Here is an 18,671-nt window from a genome sequence, read left to right as displayed (position 1 = left end):
GTACTAAAGTTCACTCCAAAAGGCTGCACTTTCTCCGTCACTTCGTCTGGAATATCTTGGCTAATCTCATACTTCACGGTAGTGGTTTTGAATTGGCTCGCCTGGTTCTTGTAGATCTGGTAATACACGTCCACAAAGTCCGTCGATGCAGTAGCAGTCGCTTGATAAGTGAAGAATACAGTGGTCACAGCGACATACGTAAGAAGTGATAATGCGCTGGGCATTGGTACCTGCTGGTCAGGCGTTTCAACAGTGAGCAACCAGGCAGAAATCTCGAGACAGCTCTCAAAGGTTAAAGTTCAGTATTATGCGAATAGACTGTCTCCATCTTCATCGAAAGCCTTGCAAGACGTGCGCTCGTTCGTACTATTCGTACAGTGTTCGAGACGACTGACCGCGCGTTACAAATACTGACGAGCATTGTTAAAAAAGTTCTTTTTTTTCGTCGAGTAAACTACACCGGAAACTGGAATAATCTGAACCGCAGAATTCCGCATTACCATACGATTATTTTAAAGAAGATTTAGGTGTAACAAGGGCCTTGTAAGAGCACGCTTGCCCCTTCAGACACAGTACGTGGTACGATGTCACTGGTAGCTAAATCACTTGCGCGCAACTACAGTAAATCCGATGAACGGAATCAGACGCGGCTGTTTATCTGCAAATGCATCGGTGCTATCCATCTTTGCTCCTTCTTCTTGGTAATAGTTCTCTTGTGCGTCCTTCTGCATCAACTCGGTCAGAGTTTGTTCCATTTGCTCCTTCGTCAGTCTCTCCAAAAACTTGGTAGTAAATGGGTTGTTCATATTCGCTTGAATGACCATCTTGGGGTCATCAAACACAATGGTGTGCGTCGTACAGAACGTCTTAACGTCTTTGAACCCAGCGTCTTGTAGTTCCATCAAGATCCGCTTCTTGTCGGTACCTGCCACGAACGACGGAGGGTCTAGGGGCTCTCCGTCGCCTTCTGCGGCGTTAAACATGTCCGTTATCGTATCGAACCAGCGCATCTGCGAGCTCTTGTCGCTCCAGGTCGTGACGATCAATAGTCCGTCCTCCTTCAACACCCGGTGGGCTGTTTTCCACCCTTTAACGCGATTCGGAAAGATCCCCAAGCCAAAATTTGACCCCATAACATCCACGGACCCGTCAGAGATTTCCTCCAACACCATTCCGTCACATTGCAACGTGGTGAACTTGGGTGCGAACGGACTCAGTGTCGGATCGTCCTTGAATTTGTCATTCAGTTGTTGCAGCATTCCTTCGGAAAGATCCGAAGCCGTGATGCTGATTTCCGTCGGGGAAGTGAGATATCGACGTGCGAACTCGAAGCTGAGCACTCCAGGGCCACAACCGACATCCAAGAAGTGGAACGGAGTGGGGAGGCTCTCGGCCTCGTGCTGCTGCAGCTTCTGGAGGATCGCATGATGCGCAATTTGCAGCGAATCCGCAGCCCAACGAGCAGTCAGCGTACTGAACACCGAGCTATAAGTCTTAGCGTGCGCAGACCAATTGGCGTTCGTGAAGGCTTTCTCCATTATGGTCAGCGACTGTAGACAACCGTGTTGGAAAGTCTCCGATTTGTCTCGTGGGGTTCTTGTCTCCAAATCGAAAATGACGCATAAAGTTTTTCTATCAAACATGAACGCTTTTGATAGGTCAAAAATGCAGACTGACTTCAACGAGCCTTTTTTCGAATAATGTTGTCCATTTACAATTTGGATAATTTTGGTCATAAAATGACGGGATATTTATAGTCTTGAGTTGTCAACTAGTCTCCTACTTAGATCTGGTCAGCGCCATATATCATCGCCCAGTTGGTGACGAATTGTGCGGCTTGGCTTTGCTGTTAGATTGGTGGTTGGTCGTTCCTGCTTTTCGTTGTGGCATGAAAGAGCGCCTAGCCGAAATACTGGCGCTGCGTAGCGTGGTCGACGCTCTCCAGCAAGAAGACTTGGTGCAGGTGCTGAGTGAAGTCACAGTTCTCTCGGATGAGTACCTGCCATTGCTTCAGTTCCTCATGGCTCCAGACAATTGTATGATGAGTAATTATCTTAAGAAAAAAAAAAGTAGATCTCGAGCTAACAAGTCTGTCCTACTTACCTAGTAACGTGTCTGATCAGCACGATGCTCCAAGAGCCTACACCAACCGCTAGGGCAACAGCTGCAGCAGCACGACAGCCCGGAGACCCCCCGTCATACGAAAAATACGCGACCGCATTTCGCGCTCATTGGGTATTATGTGGATCAGGTTTCTCTCACCAATTACTGGCAGCTATGACTGCTCTAAAAGGCGAACCACGAGCTTTGATCGCCCAAACTTTGGCCGAGTTGAACTCACGTGACAGCATGACGCTCGAAGCCTTCGCTCGCTTTATTGCAGCCTTTATGGATCAATACTCGCCGCTAGCGTTCATGGCACTTTTTGACAAAAATCTTCGACAGCAGAAAACTTTTCTCGAGTCACTACTGTTGCTTGTATTTTATGAACCTTTGCGGGATGTCATGGTTCGAATGTGCAATGACCTTCCTGGAACCAGCTCTGAATACGAAGTGGAGACACTGGTTGGTATCTCGCTACTACAGCTTTCACCCATAAATCCTCTCCAGCAGATTAATGACCGCGTGTCTGAAAAACTGCACCAACGTGTGGCAAAAGATATCGAGACGCTTCAATTCTCGCGAATGATTTTCACTTGTGACTTGCTGACAGACCTCATTCACGAGAAACGGGAAGGCAGTCTGGGATTTGCAATGGTGACGTCGCTTAGTGAATCTAAGTCAAATGCTGAACAGTTGATTGAAGCTGCGTTGCGTGATCTACGTCAACTTCCGACGTCGTTCGCGAATGAGTCCCACGTCTTGAAAGTGTTGAACTCACTACTGCAACAAAACCAATGTGGTTGTGTGACGAAAGCAGCTTTTTGCCGAGCTACCGCTGCAACACACGTTGGCTCGAAAGAAGGCGACGATGCCCTCACTGCTGCGTGTACAGAAGGCAGTCCTCATGAAGATTTGCCTTTGGTTTGGCAAGTTTTTCTGTCGCAGTTGCCTACAGTGTTATCGTTCTTCTCAACCGAGACAACATCGTTACAGTGGCGTTTTAATCCCACACATGTTCAGCTGATCTATCTCATGCTACCAGTATTAAACGTGTCGTGCACTGTAGCGGATACGCTGATCGTTCGCACCAAGACGCTCGATACCCTTCTAGAACTGATCACACGATTCCCCGAAGCGTCAATTGTGCACTGCGCTATAGCACGGCTGTTCGTTGTCGCTCTTGAGGACTCTCCCTTCATGTTTGGCAAGGAGCTGCCAGCTTTTCGATCATCTACAGATCCTCTACGTATCCACTTGTTACTTGGAGGAGCACTCGACTTTGTGTTGAAGTCTTACGGCTGGACTACAGTACCCGATACTACTGCAAGTGAAGTTAAGAAACCATCACCACCTCCTGCGTTCCTGGACGTCGCTATCTCGCTGGATCAAGCGCTCACAAGCGCGTTTGCACAATCCTCTCAACTGTTTATTGGGAACTCAGCATTCGAGCGGTGGAAGGTCTTTCGACTTGAAGTTCTTCTTCCCATTCAGACGCTTTGGGAGGAGCAATACCAACCTCCACCGGCAGCCGAAACGGGACCTTCACCGATGCTTGCAGCGATGCTTTACGGCGAAGGCCACGACCAGCCTCTAGAGGATATACCGACCGATACGAAACACCTTCGAGAGCGGAAACAATCCACTGACGGTATAGCTCCTCCAACAAATTCAGCTAAAGCTGTGGAGATACCGGTAGACACGAAGCAAGAAGAAGATTCCAGTGCCCGGTCAGATGCTCAAACAAAAGAGGAAGGACCTTGCGTCTCGGTAATGCAACCGACTTCATCAGCAGCGACATCAGCACCAGTTTTACAAGACGTACCCACACCATTATCTGCACTGTACAATGAAGAAGAGAAGCACATGATGCTCAATGTTAGAGACGACGATGCAGTATCGTCACCACCACTAGCTCTTGTGATTCCTGCAGCTGTACCGCAGACCATTTAGCGTAACATGACATTGACTACATCGATAAAGAACAATAACACATTGACTTGTGAAGTTTCCAGTTATTCGATATGAAATAATCATTCTATGACGACACTAATTCCTTCTCATCGCCACGTTCCACCTTTGTTTCGTCACGTTCGGTCGTCTCTTTAGCCCCTTCCTGTCCGTTCGTATCCGGTGTATCGTCGGCCTCAAGCGCTTCCAGTAGCTCTCGAAGTTGCGCCTTCTGTGCTCTCTTGGGTTCATCATTCACGACGGTCTTCACCTCCTTGGAGGGACCTTGTTCATCCTCCTCCCCGACTGCTTCGTCGGCAACCAGAAGATCCAATTGCTCTCTTAGAACCGCCACAAGACTCTCACTGTCGATACTGCGTTCGTGGAACTTGACCATCACGTAAGCTCGCACTTTCTTTGAGAACTGACACAAGTGCGCCACCACAAACGCAGTTCTCTCCAGCACAAACAGACCTGCATCTAGACGTCGTAGATATCGACTGTCGTCATCCTCCTCTTCCTCCTCTTCGTTCTGGCTTCGCTCCACTCGTTCCTGATATTTCGCAAACAAATCCACCAATCGATCCACCTTCTCCATGTCGTTTTCCACAAACTTAGCGTGCAGGCGGCTGTATCCATCCGCCGGAGCTTTCTCACTCACCCACGCGCACATGGATGCCACTAAACTGGCGGCATTCTCTTCTTCCTTAGCCTTCTCACTCGCCTGACTCGCCTTTGTACTACCACTGGACTTGTACTTGCCATGGCGTCCCATAAAGACTGAGAACACACTACGCAGACCGCCAATCTCAATCAAACGTTCGCAGTTACGGGCACTGGCCATAAGAGCATGATCCATAGCACGCAGCGCGCCACTGAAGACGAACCGCTTTCGATCTTTCATAAAGCGCAGCAGCAGCTCGAGGCCTTCCAAGCGACGGAACTGCGTCTGAGCTTCGGGGACGAGCAGCACACTACACAACGCATTCACTAAGTTTCCCACCAGTTCCTCTTCCTCTTCACTGTCAGGGTCTTTCTTCCTATACGGCGCAAGAGCCTGGAGCAGATCGTCCATGAGATCCACCTTCCCTTGCTTCTCCGTTGTCTTGTCCTCACTCGGTCGGTCTTTTCCTGTCCACGCCACGAACTCTTCTCTCGGTTCCGCCCCAGATTGCAGTAGAATAGATAGAATCTCACTCGCATACAGCTTGTTCTCACTAAATTTCCTCCCAGGCGACACTTGTTGCAAAAGAAAAGGCAAGATCGAGGTCTCCGCCGCTTGGACACACACTTGGGGCTCTAGATCGGCCATGTTTTCTAGAATCTGTAAGGAGTTATAAATCCCCGTCGTCTCCTCTTCCGCTTGTGTGTTTTCCACTGCTGCTGCTAATTGGTACAAATTGGATACTAGCAAGGGGAGCAGTTTCTCGTCCATCAAGTGTTTGGTTAGCAATCTCGCGGGCTCCAGGGACGTCGCAGCGTCGTCTACGTCTGTGAGCTCGCCTAGTAGACTTAATACAGCCAATCGGATGTCGAGGTTCTCGTGTGCAAATAGTCCCAACAGCACACGCGGCACCTGCAGTTCTATCATGACAGCGAAGAGCTCCGGCTTAGCTGCCACCTGCTTCCAGCGCGTCAGCTCGCTGTCGAGTGCCAATTCCGACTCTAAGAACTTGGTTGGATCGTATGCGTGCTTTTCTCGCGCCAACGCATTGCGACGCACGTGTTTCTTAAGGGAATTAGCCATGGACTTGAGTGCGCGGGCGTCAAGTGCATCACCCTCCTGCGCCTCGGCACCGTCCACGATCGCACTGATCTTTGCGGCATCAGCTTCACGAGACACACGAGCACGTTTTGCACTGGCAGGAAGCGAGGAAGACGCTGCGGGGCGCTTGGGGGCCGACTCCGCAGACAGCACTCGCTCGAAGTGGCTTTCCATTACTCGATCAGCAAATGAGGAATAGTTGGATATGATTGGTGAGTACAGAATAAATATTGCTCTCTGTTTTAGCCAATAGGGAGAGAGATGAGTGGTACCGTCTCCTGGGTACATTGTTCAAGCTTACCGAAAATGACAATGAAGGAGGAAGATGCCCGACCAGGGGAGAAGCGCGGACGTCTGGTGTGCAGTGGTGCAGTGTGTATACACGTCACCAAGGAGAATATGACAGCATGGAATGATATACGCGACGAGAGAGTGGCGGAAAAAGCCGCGGATGTCGCACAACTGCAGCATTACGCGCTGGATCCAGTACGAAAGGCTGATATCGTGGGCACAATTAGCATTTCTACTTACTATATGACATTTGTCGGTAGGAAGCGCGTGCTGACCCATCGAGCGAACTGTATCGCTGTCTGTCGTGCAAGTTCCGAGGGGTTCGGGAGCCGTCAAAGCTGCAGATGCAAGAGATCGAGGACGGCGAAGACGATGGCAGCTTCATGGCGCACGCTATACTGCACAGTCATAACATCGGTAGGTGAACGGGGATATTTTTACACGTTTTAAAGATTATCTAAGTGCTGTATTGTGGCTACAGCAATGATGGAGAGGAAGAAACAGCTCTATTGTGCGAGCTGTCGGGACTTCATCTACCCTGACGCAGCTGTGGGTGACAGACGACGACGCAAGAGGCAGATTCGGGGAGCTGTGAGTTATCATAAACTGCTACAAAGAGGTTTGGTGAATATGGGCAATACGTGCTTCATGAGCGCAGTGTTACAAGCCTTGGCCCATAATCCCATGCTACAACACTATTTTTTCGTGGCGAAAAGCCATGATACCACGATCTGCCAGCAGCAAAGACAGCGCCTGCTCTCGAAACGGCAAGAACAACTGAAGACGGAGAAAGAGACAGAAAGCAGCAACGACGAAGAACAACACACCAAACGTGGCCCCGATCCTGCGATCACTGTGTGTCTGGGCTGCGAACTCGCATCGTTCATGGCGCTCCTGGTCCCTCCTTCTGCACATCTACGTCAGAAGACTTTGATGGCGTCACCCATAGCGCCGCAAGGGATTCTTGAAGCCATGTGGAACGCGTTTCCCTCGTTTATTGGCACAGCGCAACACGACGCACACGAGTTGCTGATCGCGCTTCTAGGCGGCCTCCACTCTCACACTCACCCTCGAGTATTCCTTCATGGAGGTGCGTCTCCGAGATATACTCCACGAGGACATAGTTTATGCGATTGCGCAGTGCACCAACACTTCTCCGGTGTACTCCGGTCTGAATTGGCTTGTGGGAACTGCGACAATGCTTCGCATAAGTTCGATCCGTTCTTGGATGTGTCTTTATCTCTCAATGACGAGAAGAACAAGAGCTCGAAAGGTGGCAAAGACTCGACAGAGCTAACACTCGAGTCCCTAGTGCGTCAGTTCGCAGTCGAAGAAGAGCTTCGAGGGTCTAATCAAGTCTACTGTGTAAGGTGCTCCAATTACCAGACGCACTACAAGAGCCTCAACTTGCATACGCTACCAAATGTACTGGTGTTCCACATCCGCCGTCTCGATTTCTACCGCCAACAGAAATTGAAGCAGACGGTCCAGTTCCCCTTAACGGGGCTCAATATGAGACCATTTACATCAGTGGGGATCGATGAAGCCAGCGACCGAAAGAAGCGAGATAGTAAGAATGGGAGACCTGAAGACCCAAGCGAGTACGTGTACGATCTTATGGCGGTGGTTAACCACCACGGAGAGTCAGTCAATGGAGGTCACTACACTTCGTATGTGCGGGATGAGGTACAGCGGTGGATACTGTTCGACGACGTGGAAGTCAGGACGGTGTCAGCGGAGGAAGTTACAACCTCCCAAGCGTACGTCGAATGAGGTGGGCGTTATTATTTGTCGTTGGCTAACTAACTGTTATGGTTTGTTTCTATAGATATCTTCTTTACTATGTCCGACGAAACCCGTTTATCGCTGCTGTTGGGTGAGTTTTATAGGCTCGTTAACGCTTCATTGCGATGGAGGAGATGCCAAGGAGGACGGCCGCTTTGGTCTGCCGGAGTCTCCCCAATATCGATTTAAGTGATTCGGTGCGCAATGGATTGCTAGCTTCGTCCAGGTTCAGTCTTCGTATTTCCGATCCCGACAGTAAGGCACCACCCCAAGACAGAGCTATTAGAATGCGCCGCTATCGGATGCTCAACATCTCTGAGCAACGCGGCGTCTTCAAACAATTAAGCTGTCTTCAAGAGTTCTACCATTCGAACCACCCGGTAGTACATTTTCTAATTGATGACACCATATTTACTCCCATTCACACTCACGACAAATACAGTCTACTTACTCTACTGTACAAGTACTTCATTTGAAGTAGATATTCAAGCTGTCTTGATGCCATCGTTGCCAGACACAACGGCTTGAAGCGCACTAATTAGTTGGTCCGATGGGGTGGCCGCATTATTACAGTCTCCAATACGGTGCAGACCCACCACCGAGTTGTCTCCACGTGACATTACTGGTGCACCCGAGCTCCCCACTTCTGTATCAGCAGAATACGCGATGAGATGGTTATACGTGACTCCTGCCACTGCGATTGAAAAGTCGAGGTTGAGCACAAGAGCCGCCTTCGAACCGGCATCATCTTGGGTTGTCGTGATCTTTTTCGCACCTCCCTTCGGGTGCTGTGGGATGTAGATCTCTTCACCTCTGCTCGGTGCAGTATTGCGGATCTGCAGAAATCCATAGCTGCTCACATACGACGCAGCGTCGTTGGTAATCTGCAGCACAGAGTAGTCGAGTGTAGCGTTGGACTTGATGAACTTCACGTTGTCTTTACCGACCAACGTCTTGCCAATGGGGCAGGTAGCAAACGCGCAATCGTCGCTACACCCGGTAGTCTGAACGTCAAACTCGAACTTGGCTGCATCGACCATCTCCTGACTCGAGAAACAGTGATTGTTCGAGATGATGTGTCCTTGGTTACCCCAGAGCCATGCCGTGCATGTGACGATAGCGTTGTCTTCTCGCGTACGTTGGGTGCGCATCACAGCCTTAGCCTTGGACACTATGGTCTTGTCTCCTTCACTGCCCGTTGAATAGCACACCATGTTCTTCATGGTATCAGCAGAGCCGCAAATCGCTCTCTCCTCGATCTCAACCGTCGAGTCTTCAGATTCAGAGTATGAGTACCCAATCGAGTCCAACACGAAGGTTGAGTTGCTGTTGGGCAAACACCCTTTACTGGGAGGTACAAACTGCACAGAGATTCCACTCCCGGAAAGAGGAGTAGTGGTGACACTTGAGGACGGTGACGCCACTGTTATCGCTCGAGACCCATTTAGTGGCGAGACGACCAGATGAGAACCTGAAGCGAGATTCACGGACGAAAAGTGGAGCCACATTGCACTGGCCGAGTCCTGCGTGAAGTTCCATTGCTGACGTTCACACGGTGCATCGATCGTGTATTTCGAGGAATCCAGTGGCTTCTAGGCCCCTGTCGAAAACCCACCATCGGTTATTGGACTTGACGTTGAGGCTCCAGCAAAGTACTGCAAGCTAGCAAGTGCACAGGCAAAGGTTGCAGTAACTCGGACAACCATCGCTCGTTCTCGAAAAATGCTTAATGACCGATTAAAAGAAGTCGTTAAACTCGACAGAGATCGAGGTCACCGATTGCCGGACCATGTGCCGATGCATCCGTCGTTGATTTCTACGCTTGGCCTGTCGAGAGATCACCACCAGCTGAGACCGCGTGCTTAACCTGCTGGTAGGCTGGTCGTCAGCTCAAAACCCTCTTTAATGTAGTGCTAATCAAATTATACGTAATTGATTGCACCAATTGACTTTTGGATAAAGAGTGTTGAATCCTCTAGAAACACATAAACGAAACGTTACGTGTAGTCCTTAAATGACTGCTTCAGGAAAGGCTGTCTAAGCTGTTTTCGCGAAATACTCTCGGTGGCGATGATTGCTTGAAGGCTTCAGCTGATGGGAAGCACTCTATGGCTGCAACACGCTTCGGCTTAAAGTAACAAAAGATTTACGCACCAGTATTCCTTTAAAATACTTAAAAGTGTAGTCATGAGAACGTTGAACGCATCTTCCATTGTAAGATGGTTAAAGTGTCGCTCGTTGTACGCCAATGTCTCTTTCTGCTTCGTAGCTAATGTGCGATCGTATGGGCGGGACTACGCAAGACGAATTAACGTATTTCTTCTGACTGAACCTTGCACTGAGCTCACAGCGTCAGCACTAGCAGCGAATGGCAGAAGAAGAATGCGACGCAGCACGCGCCGAGGAGAAGAGCGATCTTGTATTCTGTAGGGCAGCCACCACACAGTCATTAGTATAGCTGACAACAGAATAATAAGGTTACTTCAATAGACGTACCGAGCAACTCGTCAATGGCGGCATCGCCAGTTTGCCAGTTCACCTCGAGGTCTGCCGAAATGGCCACCAAGAACGCCACAAGACCCGACAGCAAACACAACAGGCCGTTCCAGAAGAATCGGCTCGTCACCGAACTGTGCGCCGCAAGGAGCCACGTGACTACAGAACTGGCTACGAGAGCGCCGATGGTCACCAGACCATCGGACGAATCAAAGCTTAGCGATGTCAGATCCTGTGACAAAGAAACCAACAGGTAAGTCAAGTGAGCTCGCAAACCTCTTCTCACATATTCCAACACGTACATTGAAGCCTGCCAGTGGGCCATCCAATAGCATCGCCGTCTTTGCATGAATAAATAGCAGGAGAATAAATAGCAGCGTGGTGGCCATCCAGAGATTCAATCCAAGACCGACAGTAGCGCCCACAGCGCTCGTCAAGCCACCAGTGACGATCTCCATCCCCGACTTGACAATGCCACCTTCCAGAGGGATCTCATGACGCAGCAGACTCTTGTCGGCGCCACCACTCAGCAAGTGATAAAAAGGAGCTTGTTTGTCCGCCGAAGGAGCAAAACTCATACCAGTGATAGCGAACGAGTGCTGCATCGTCGACTTGATCGTGTACTGCCGCAGAGTGGACGTCAGGAACACCTTGATCTCTCCTGTCACCGCTGCAGCGCACACAAAGCGGTCGTCCTGACTCACGCACAGACTCGCCACTGGTTTCTCACCGGCAATTGCCGTTTCTTCCACCACCCACGTCCACTGTTCTTCACTCTCCTGTGCAATAGTCCCAGGCTTCCACTTGATCAAAATCGAGTCTCCACGTGCAGGCGTTAACATCGTATACAGTCGACGTCCACTATTGGAGAAGCGCACACAGCGGAACACATGTTTGCGTGGTCCGACAATAGGCTTCGTGGGTAGTCTCTGGAGAGCAATATCCAAGGCGTCATCCTTGGAAAACTTGCAGATCGGCGTCACTTCGGTCAGTCTCCACAAATGACACGATTGATCTTCTGAACTGGAGGCCACGAGGTTGCGGTGCGAAAGATCCACGTCGATATCTCGGATTCTCTTCGAGTGACCACGGTATTCCCTCGTTAGAGTGACCATGTTGGCTCCTTTGATGACACAGTCTCCCAGCTTGGGCTGCTCTTCTGTCACCACGTTGGCATGGAGATCTCTCTCGTCTGGCACAGTCAGAGCTTTGGCTGAGCCCGCAGCTTTCTCAGGCTTGGACGGGTCGCGACTGAGACGCCAGATACGAACCACGCCGTCTTCTCCGCCTGTTAGGATGGTGGAGTTGCCTACAAAGCGCGCGCAAGACTGCGAGCTGTCTTCGTCGTGGAAATCCGTGCGGAATTTGACGAGCAGAGTGATGGTCTTTTCCTTTAGGTTCAATGCGTAGACCCAGCAACCAGCGCTGACTGAGACAGCGATGAGCTGGCCGTCGTGGGAGAATGCTACGCCCGAAGCCAGCTCTAGACCGGTGTCAGCAGTGATCTCCTTGCTGAAACCCGTCGGGTCCGTATCCGAGAGCTTGTAGATGTCCTGTCAGAGTGATTGTATTGTAATATAGAGGTAAGTTTATAACAAACAGGAGGATTGGAACATCGCGGAACGTACGACAGTGTTCTTGATGCCGGACTTGAGCGAGCCGCCGCCACCGCAGATGGCGAGCAGGCCGCGGGCGTACGACAACCCCATAATCGGATACTTGACCTGCATTCTGCGCTTCAGTCGCTTCAATTCCTCCGAGTGTCGTCGATCTATTGTTTGCTGCTTCAGCCACGCGGCGGTGTGGAGGTCACTAAAGTGATTATAAAGAGATAAGTGACAAACATGCTTATATTAGTGGACTCAGGGCTATTATTCAGGAGATACGTGTTGAGGCGCCATGAAGTACAGAACTTAACGAGAACAGGCCTTTGGTCCCAAATCCAGCGGTCAAAGTTGTGGCAGAAGCTGCGCTTGCTAAGCAAATTTGCGTGGATAGCCCGCATACCCACAGGCGACAAATCTGCCAACGAAAGGAGGTTGTCCATACAAGGCCATTACCGCAGACTACAGTAGCGAATTCTGAAGTATACCGGACATGAATCTGAATGGCCAAAAGCCACACGCCTACAGTGACATCTTCCCCACCAAGACTTTTGAGCCGCCTGATGTTCTTTCCAATGAATCGAACGCAGTCCAAGGATAATAGATAGTGTGGCCCTCCAGCGTACGGCGGAAATTGCTCGTGCGGATAACGATTTCTCGACGTGTAGTATTTATGGGTTGGATCTCGGCCTGGAGTTAACGGAGCAGAATGCAGCGTATCTGATTGTTCACTGATGTATACACCTTCACGCGGCAACGAATCAAGATCTTCAATAAGTTTATCAGCTATGTGTCGTCTGTAATCATGACGAACTCCGTTCGCAGTAATTCTGCAGCTACCCACTCCATGAACGCACCCACTTTTTCTGTTAGAAGTGCAAACTTGTCGTCACATTCTAGTTCTTCCGTTAGCAGGTCTCTCGCTCAAGTTTTATTGCAACCAAAGCTCGTTGGTGGTCAAGGGCGTCTAAATTGGCGTCCCTACCTGGCGTGCATCCCACAAAGTAGATCTTCACGTGTGGAGGTTGCTGGCCCACCATTACAAGTATGACGATTAGAAATGTAATCAGAAATTCTGCTGATTCAGAATCTGTCACAAGACCTGACAATTAAGTGTCTGGTTCGAATCAGACATTATAATTATCAGGCTTTGAGGCGCTTCGCTAAAAAAGATTCGCTTATCAGATAATCAAAATTAGGTATCTGATAACGTATCTTTCCGAGCAAACCGCCCCATGCTGCTGTTGTTTAGCTTATGGGCTCTTGCGCTGGCTGCAACTTCGAGTTCTATTGATAGCCAAATGGAGCAGAGAGGATTACCAACACGTGAAGGTCCTGTTCTGAATTTTAAAGTAATTTCCCCAATCGGCGGAGCCATAGAGGCGCTACCTCTCGAGTTCCACGTTGAAATTGGTATCAAGACGATAGCGGCATACAGATCATACATCGTCGACAAACTCTTATGCGTCGAAGTCAATGAGGCACGGAGGAAATGCAGCTCCATGACAAACCCGAGTATTATTTTTTATGATCTCCCAGATGGAAACTACAGCGCAGTAGCGTTCATATCAGATATTATTGGCAGCATTCGGTACCACGAAACATCGGAGACGAGGTTTTCTATTGTGAGTAGAAAGGCATTAGCTTCGTATACTGCAAACTTGAGTCGTGAGAGCAAGGAATCGAGTCTCTTGGAGTGGGCTTCGCAAAGGCAAAACGAACTGGAGAACATAGTCAACAAAGCTGCTGGAATCGGTCGACTGGGTGATGAAGATGCTGCACTCAAAGATACGACATCGACAATGAATGCCAGCGATGTTTTTCTCGTGATTGGAGTGAAAACCGCGGTGGTAAAGAATTTCGATCTTCGACAAGCAATTCGCGAGACATGGGCGAGTGCAGACTCTCTTCCGCGTGACATTAAGGTATTTTTTATCGGGTGTGAAGCAGATTTGAGTGGAATAGATGATGCTGACGAGCGAAAGCAGGTTCGAAACGCTATTAGCTTAGAGAAGCAAACGTACAGTGATTTGCTCACGGACGATTTACACTGCGACGACTCATACGCTGATTTACCAAACAAAGTCACAGAATTTCTTCGCTTTGCCACGCTAGAATTTGCAACGACACCTTTCATTATGATCGCAGATGATGATATTTACTTGAGAGTGGACAAGCTTGCCGACGAACTACGGGCGGTACGTCACCGGCAGCGGCTTTATATCGGGCAAGTGTGGGATAAACTCATTGGCCGCAGTCAAACACCTGTGCGCGACCCAACTGAACGCTACTACGTATCGGAGAAATACTACCCTCTGCACACGTATCCTCCCTTCGCGTTTGGCCCACATTATTTACTATCTATGGACTGCGCAAGGTTTATAGTCAAGAACAGCGAGAGGTTGCGTGGTTTGGGTGCGATTGACGATGTCAGCGTTGCTCTGTGGCTAATGACGATTCAAGTGCACGTGGAACACACACCTGCGTTTGCTAATTTACGCCTTGGGGCTTGCAAAAATGATCTGACCTCATTTGCAGATTTGTCACCGTACGGGATCCGATCTATCCACAACAACCTTTTTCAAAAACGTGGTATGTGCTACAACTTTAACCGAGCATTGTGGCAAATGAAGACAACCACATAGCTCCTTCTAAGAAAAAAATGAAGTTTATTAATATTATTCATGTTTTTTTAAAAACAAAAGTTTGCTGGAATCAGGCAAGTAAATCTGATAACGAATCTTTCTCGGCCATGATCGGGTGTCATGTGGTATTTTTGACGATCTATTGCTTGTGCGTTGGTATATACGTTACTGCTGCATCGACGTCTCCTACTCCTGAAGGAGAACATCGGTTTTGTCGTGTTGAGTCGCTCCTTAAGGACGTTTTCGAAGTTCAGGAAGAAGATCCCATTTTTAAGGTTCGTGTCCTTTTCCCGGTTGATGGAGATATCGAGACGCTCCCTCTCGTCTTCAGAGTCAACGTTGAAGTACAAAGTGTCGAGAGATACCGAGCGAAATATGGCAATAAACTTCTTTGTGTCGAGTTGAACGGGAAGTGGCGAGAGTGCGGGTCGATTGCCGACGCTAGTATTGGATTTGACAGGCTCGCGCCTGGAAGTTATTCCGCTCGTGCCTTCATTACCGATGAGCAAGGTATTATTCGATATCATGAAACATCAGCGATAGCTATTACACTTGTAACAACGGAAGAGTTCGATGTATACAGTGCTGCGATGACGGAGATAAGTAACGATGATTCTCGAAATGGGCGAGGTCTCTTGAAATGGGCGACTTATCGGCAACTATTGACAAAATGCCCACCGACTGTCAATGTATTAAAGTCAGCAGCTTCTAATGAAACGTTTCTTATCATTGGAATCAAGACAGCGGTGGTTGAAAATTTCGAATTTCGACAGAGTATTCGCAAAACTTGGGCAAATCCAAATGTTCTTCCACACGATGTGAAAGTTTATTTCGTGGGTTGTGCACTAGACCTAACTGGTATTAGAAACGCTGATGAGCGGGAACGACTACGTGCTGCAGTTATACTGGAGAAACATACGTACGGCGACTTACTAACGGATGAATTGGACTGTGAAGACTTACACGAGCAGCCAAAAAAAGTCAAGTCCTTTCTACGCTTTGCTACACGAAATTTTTCGACAGCATCTTTTGTCATGATTGCAGACGATAATATTTATCTCAGAGCTGATCGATTGAGAAGCGAGTTGAGCAAGGAGGACCGTCCCCAGCGACTTTACATCGGACAAATGCGGGGTGCACTGCATGATTATAATGTTCCAAAGGAGCTTTATCCATTGGACACGTATCCTCCATTCGCATTCGGTCAGCACTATTTGCTCTCAATGGATTGCGCTCGCTTCATCGCCAAGAACAGCGAGAGATTACGTGGCTTAGATAGAGTGGACGATATCAGTGTAGCCCTGTGGTTACTCGCTATACAAGTGCATGTGGAGAGCACCGTGGCATTTTCAAGCTTGACAACCGATACATGCCAGAATAAGCTCATATCATTGGCAGGTTTGTCACCATTTGGACTTCGATCGGTTCATGCCAATCTGATTGAGAGCCGCGAGTTGTGTGACGGTTTTGATGAGGTAACGTGGCAAATGAACCACTTCGGTTTGGATATTGACTCGCCCTCCCAGCTCAGCTTTGCGTCTCTATTTAAAATCCAGACTTACGTGCATAACCTCGAAGATACGGAATACTTATTCGTCACAGCCGTGGTCTCAACAAAGGATACTGCTGGTGTCAAGGTGTCTTACTATCCATCGGCCGAGACCTTTCGTGCTTTTTCTAGAAGAGTATGTCTAGAGGCGCGGACACTAGTTTACACTAGATATTCAGAATCGTGGATGTGTCGTAGCATAACTCAAAAATTACGAACTCGGGTCCAGCAGCAGTTCCATAATCTGGAGGTATCAGGATCTATTGGACCCGCGTTTCTAGAGCTGTGGCGACATAATCTTTTCGTCGCGGATGAAGATGCTTCGCCCTTGATTGTAGGATACACAACTGAGTCTTCTTACGCATCGGTTGTATTTGAGTGTGTCTTCAAGACCAAATTCGAGCGCCACAATCGTCCCATTCTGGTTGTACCTGAAATAGTACTGAGGCTGCACTACGCAAATACGCCAGATGTCTTCATCTTCTCCGTTTTCGATGCAGACTGTGAGCCAATAGCGAACTCTGGATGTGCTGAAATGATCGCCTATTACATACAAGAGTACCACGAACAAAGCAAACTAATGATGATATCGGGTGAGGCGATTAATACCAAGGACTTGGACGAGCGGGTCTCGTTACTATCGTCTGTATCTAGCGTATCGCGACGGCAACATGTCTACTTGCCAGTTGTAAGTATTTCGTTCGCCGAACGACTGCAAAACAGTCCGATAGAGTTGCTCTCCCCAGTGGCGACGTCACTAATTGAGCCCAGCGAGCGCCGCTTTTGTGCGTACTTGTACGCACGCTGTGATCGACTAAATCGAGAGTACATGTTTGATTTGTTGAACGCTATGGAACCTGTCGACGCTCTCGGAATGTGCGCTGGTTCTTTAAGGCCCCCCGACAAATCATATAAACCGTCACGGTACTCTAAATGGTTTAATGATGAAGCGGTAATGTCGTACAAGCGCTATAAGTTTGTAGTCGCATTCGAAAATTCAGCAGAACCAGGCTACGTGACAGAAAAACTCGTCAACCCTTTGCTTGCGGGTAGTATTCCAGTCTACTCGGGGAACTCGACGACAGCCTCGCAATTGTTTAATCCTGGCAGTTTTATCGATTGCGGACGCTTTGAGAACCTGGAAAACTGTGCATCATTTGTTTTGCAAGTTCACAAGTCGCCGGAGCTGTACGACCGGATACGTCGAGAGCCACCGATACGAAACATCACTTTATTTAATGAAGTATTTTCGTGGCATCCTTCTATATCTAGCCGAGACTTGACGGACAAAGTGGCGAAGATGCTTCATTAAAAAAAAGTAAACTCATATACAGCACAATTGGTCAGAAAAAATTGCTGGAAAATCGGTATTCAGCTTCAAGTACCGGTACAGATACCTTTATAGAAGAACGATACCGATATTTTGTAGTAAAATTGCCTTTAAGGAAGGTCGATACCGATATTTTGTAGTAAAAATGTACTGTAGCACGTATGACAGGGAGCGGATGTCATGAGACTGGTCGGTAATGAAGAATCCTACAGACTGCGCATTAACCCTGTTAATACTACCGGTAAATCAATAATCAATGCCGAGCGGTTTAATAATACCGCCGGTATTTTTAATACATGTAATAAAAACATGTACCGGTAGCAACGGTTTGTCCTCGGACTACACGACGGTGCATTGTTTATAACAATACCTGAAGTTTACCAAAGCCGACCCGTTGCAGATTTGTGAGCGTAGTAACTAATCTAAGTGGAAAAGCTGATCTATACAAGTACAGTACTAATTTCGAATGTGTACAAAGTTTGCATTTTGAGCTCATAAAGGTCGATTGACCATCTAGAAGGTACACCGGCATTTATAGACACATGAAAAATCATTTTAAGAGTTAGCTTGGTTCCTGCGCGGTTCCATTTTCAGGTTTTCAAAGGTAAACGCGGACTTAAGCCCGGTAAAAGGCCGAAGCACAAGAGAAGAAACAAGTGAGGTACAAAAAATTTGCGAGCAAATGCAGTCAAATTTAAGTGCTTTTCCCCTTGGAGTAGGTTATTCCTCGTAGTAATACCGTATGGTATACATGTGAAGACTCGAGAAGCGCCCATATTGTGTTCAATAACCACTTTTGCCAGCGATGAAAACAGTATAGACAAGTTGCTTTCAGCAACTTCGTTGCGTGCTTTCGACACAGACTGTGACGATCTTAGCGAAAGCGACGGGTAGCGCTCCAGGAAGCGACGTAACCACCCATCCCCAACGGACAATCCACACAATAGCTGAGCTATCTGTTGAGTCTTGTTAAGTACGTCGTGACGACTAACAGGTTGTCCGCACCTTTGGCAAGCTAGGATCCAGTCCCGGATTCTGTCCTCAGCATCTTTAGACAGCAGTGGTGGTCGCCCTCGGCACTGAGGCCGAATTGGACTGACCTTGCGCTCCGCAGCGACATCCTTCTCAAGCGTACTAAACGGTATCTTGATCATTT

At 48.6% G+C, this 18,671-nt stretch overlaps 7 protein-coding genes across 7 annotated transcripts; 4 read left to right on the top strand and 3 right to left on the bottom strand.

The window, feature by feature from the left end:
* Positions 1 to 602: 602 nt before the first annotated feature.
* Positions 603 to 1,600, bottom strand: PITG_06285 (uncharacterized protein; the record flags this gene model as incomplete). Its single annotated transcript, XM_002998393.1, has 1 exon — positions 603 to 1,600. One exon carries the CDS (start codon positions 1,536 to 1,538, stop codon positions 603 to 605), a length of 936 nt encoding a protein of 311 aa, XP_002998439.1.
* A 288-nt stretch (positions 1,601 to 1,888) lies between these two features.
* PITG_06284 (uncharacterized protein) lies at positions 1,889 to 4,053 on the top strand (the record flags this gene model as incomplete). The annotated part of the gene is made up of 3 exons (XM_002998392.1): positions 1,889 to 2,036; positions 2,108 to 3,783; positions 3,853 to 4,053. 3 exons carry the CDS (start codon positions 1,889 to 1,891, stop codon positions 4,051 to 4,053), a joined length of 2,025 nt encoding a protein of 674 aa, XP_002998438.1.
* Positions 4,054 to 4,138: 85 nt separating this feature from the next.
* On the bottom strand, positions 4,139 to 5,989 carry PITG_06283 (beta-catenin-like protein; the record flags this gene model as incomplete). The annotated part of the gene is made up of 1 exon (XM_002998391.1): positions 4,139 to 5,989. The coding sequence occupies one exon, from the start codon at positions 5,987 to 5,989 to the stop codon at positions 4,139 to 4,141; it is 1,851 nt and encodes a 616-aa protein (XP_002998437.1).
* A 461-nt stretch (positions 5,990 to 6,450) lies between these two features.
* PITG_06282 (ubiquitin-specific protease, putative) lies at positions 6,451 to 7,986 on the top strand (the record flags this gene model as incomplete). Its single annotated transcript, XM_002998390.1, has 7 exons — positions 6,451 to 6,523; positions 6,588 to 6,961; positions 7,034 to 7,336; positions 7,412 to 7,636; positions 7,709 to 7,825; positions 7,866 to 7,870; positions 7,935 to 7,986. The coding sequence occupies 7 exons, from the start codon at positions 6,451 to 6,453 to the stop codon at positions 7,984 to 7,986; spliced, it is 1,149 nt and encodes a 382-aa protein (XP_002998436.1).
* Positions 7,987 to 8,376: 390 nt separating this feature from the next.
* On the bottom strand, positions 8,377 to 13,031 carry PITG_06281 (uncharacterized protein; the record flags this gene model as incomplete). The annotated part of the gene is made up of 7 exons (XM_002998389.1): positions 8,377 to 9,483; positions 10,136 to 10,185; positions 10,388 to 10,619; positions 10,690 to 11,940; positions 12,016 to 12,199; positions 12,618 to 12,759; positions 12,977 to 13,031. The coding sequence occupies 7 exons, from the start codon at positions 13,029 to 13,031 to the stop codon at positions 8,377 to 8,379; spliced, it is 3,021 nt and encodes a 1,006-aa protein (XP_002998435.1).
* A 2,639-nt stretch (positions 13,032 to 15,670) lies between these two features.
* On the top strand, positions 15,671 to 16,076 carry PITG_06280 (uncharacterized protein; the record flags this gene model as incomplete). Its single annotated transcript, XM_002998388.1, has 2 exons — positions 15,671 to 15,964; positions 16,035 to 16,076. The coding sequence occupies 2 exons, from the start codon at positions 15,671 to 15,673 to the stop codon at positions 16,074 to 16,076; spliced, it is 336 nt and encodes a 111-aa protein (XP_002998434.1).
* A 296-nt stretch (positions 16,077 to 16,372) lies between these two features.
* PITG_06279 (putative alpha mannosyltransferase) lies at positions 16,373 to 17,497 on the top strand (the record flags this gene model as incomplete). Its single annotated transcript, XM_002998387.1, has 1 exon — positions 16,373 to 17,497. The coding sequence occupies one exon, from the start codon at positions 16,373 to 16,375 to the stop codon at positions 17,495 to 17,497; it is 1,125 nt and encodes a 374-aa protein (XP_002998433.1).
* Between the last annotated feature and the right edge of the window lie 1,174 nt (positions 17,498 to 18,671).

This window comes from Phytophthora infestans, genomic scaffold, assembly GCF_000142945.1.
Source record: "Phytophthora infestans T30-4 supercont1.8 genomic scaffold, whole genome shotgun sequence".
NCBI lineage: Eukaryota > Oomycota > Peronosporomycetes > Peronosporales > Peronosporaceae > Phytophthora > Phytophthora infestans.
This window is presented reverse-complemented; position numbering and strand designations above follow the sequence as displayed.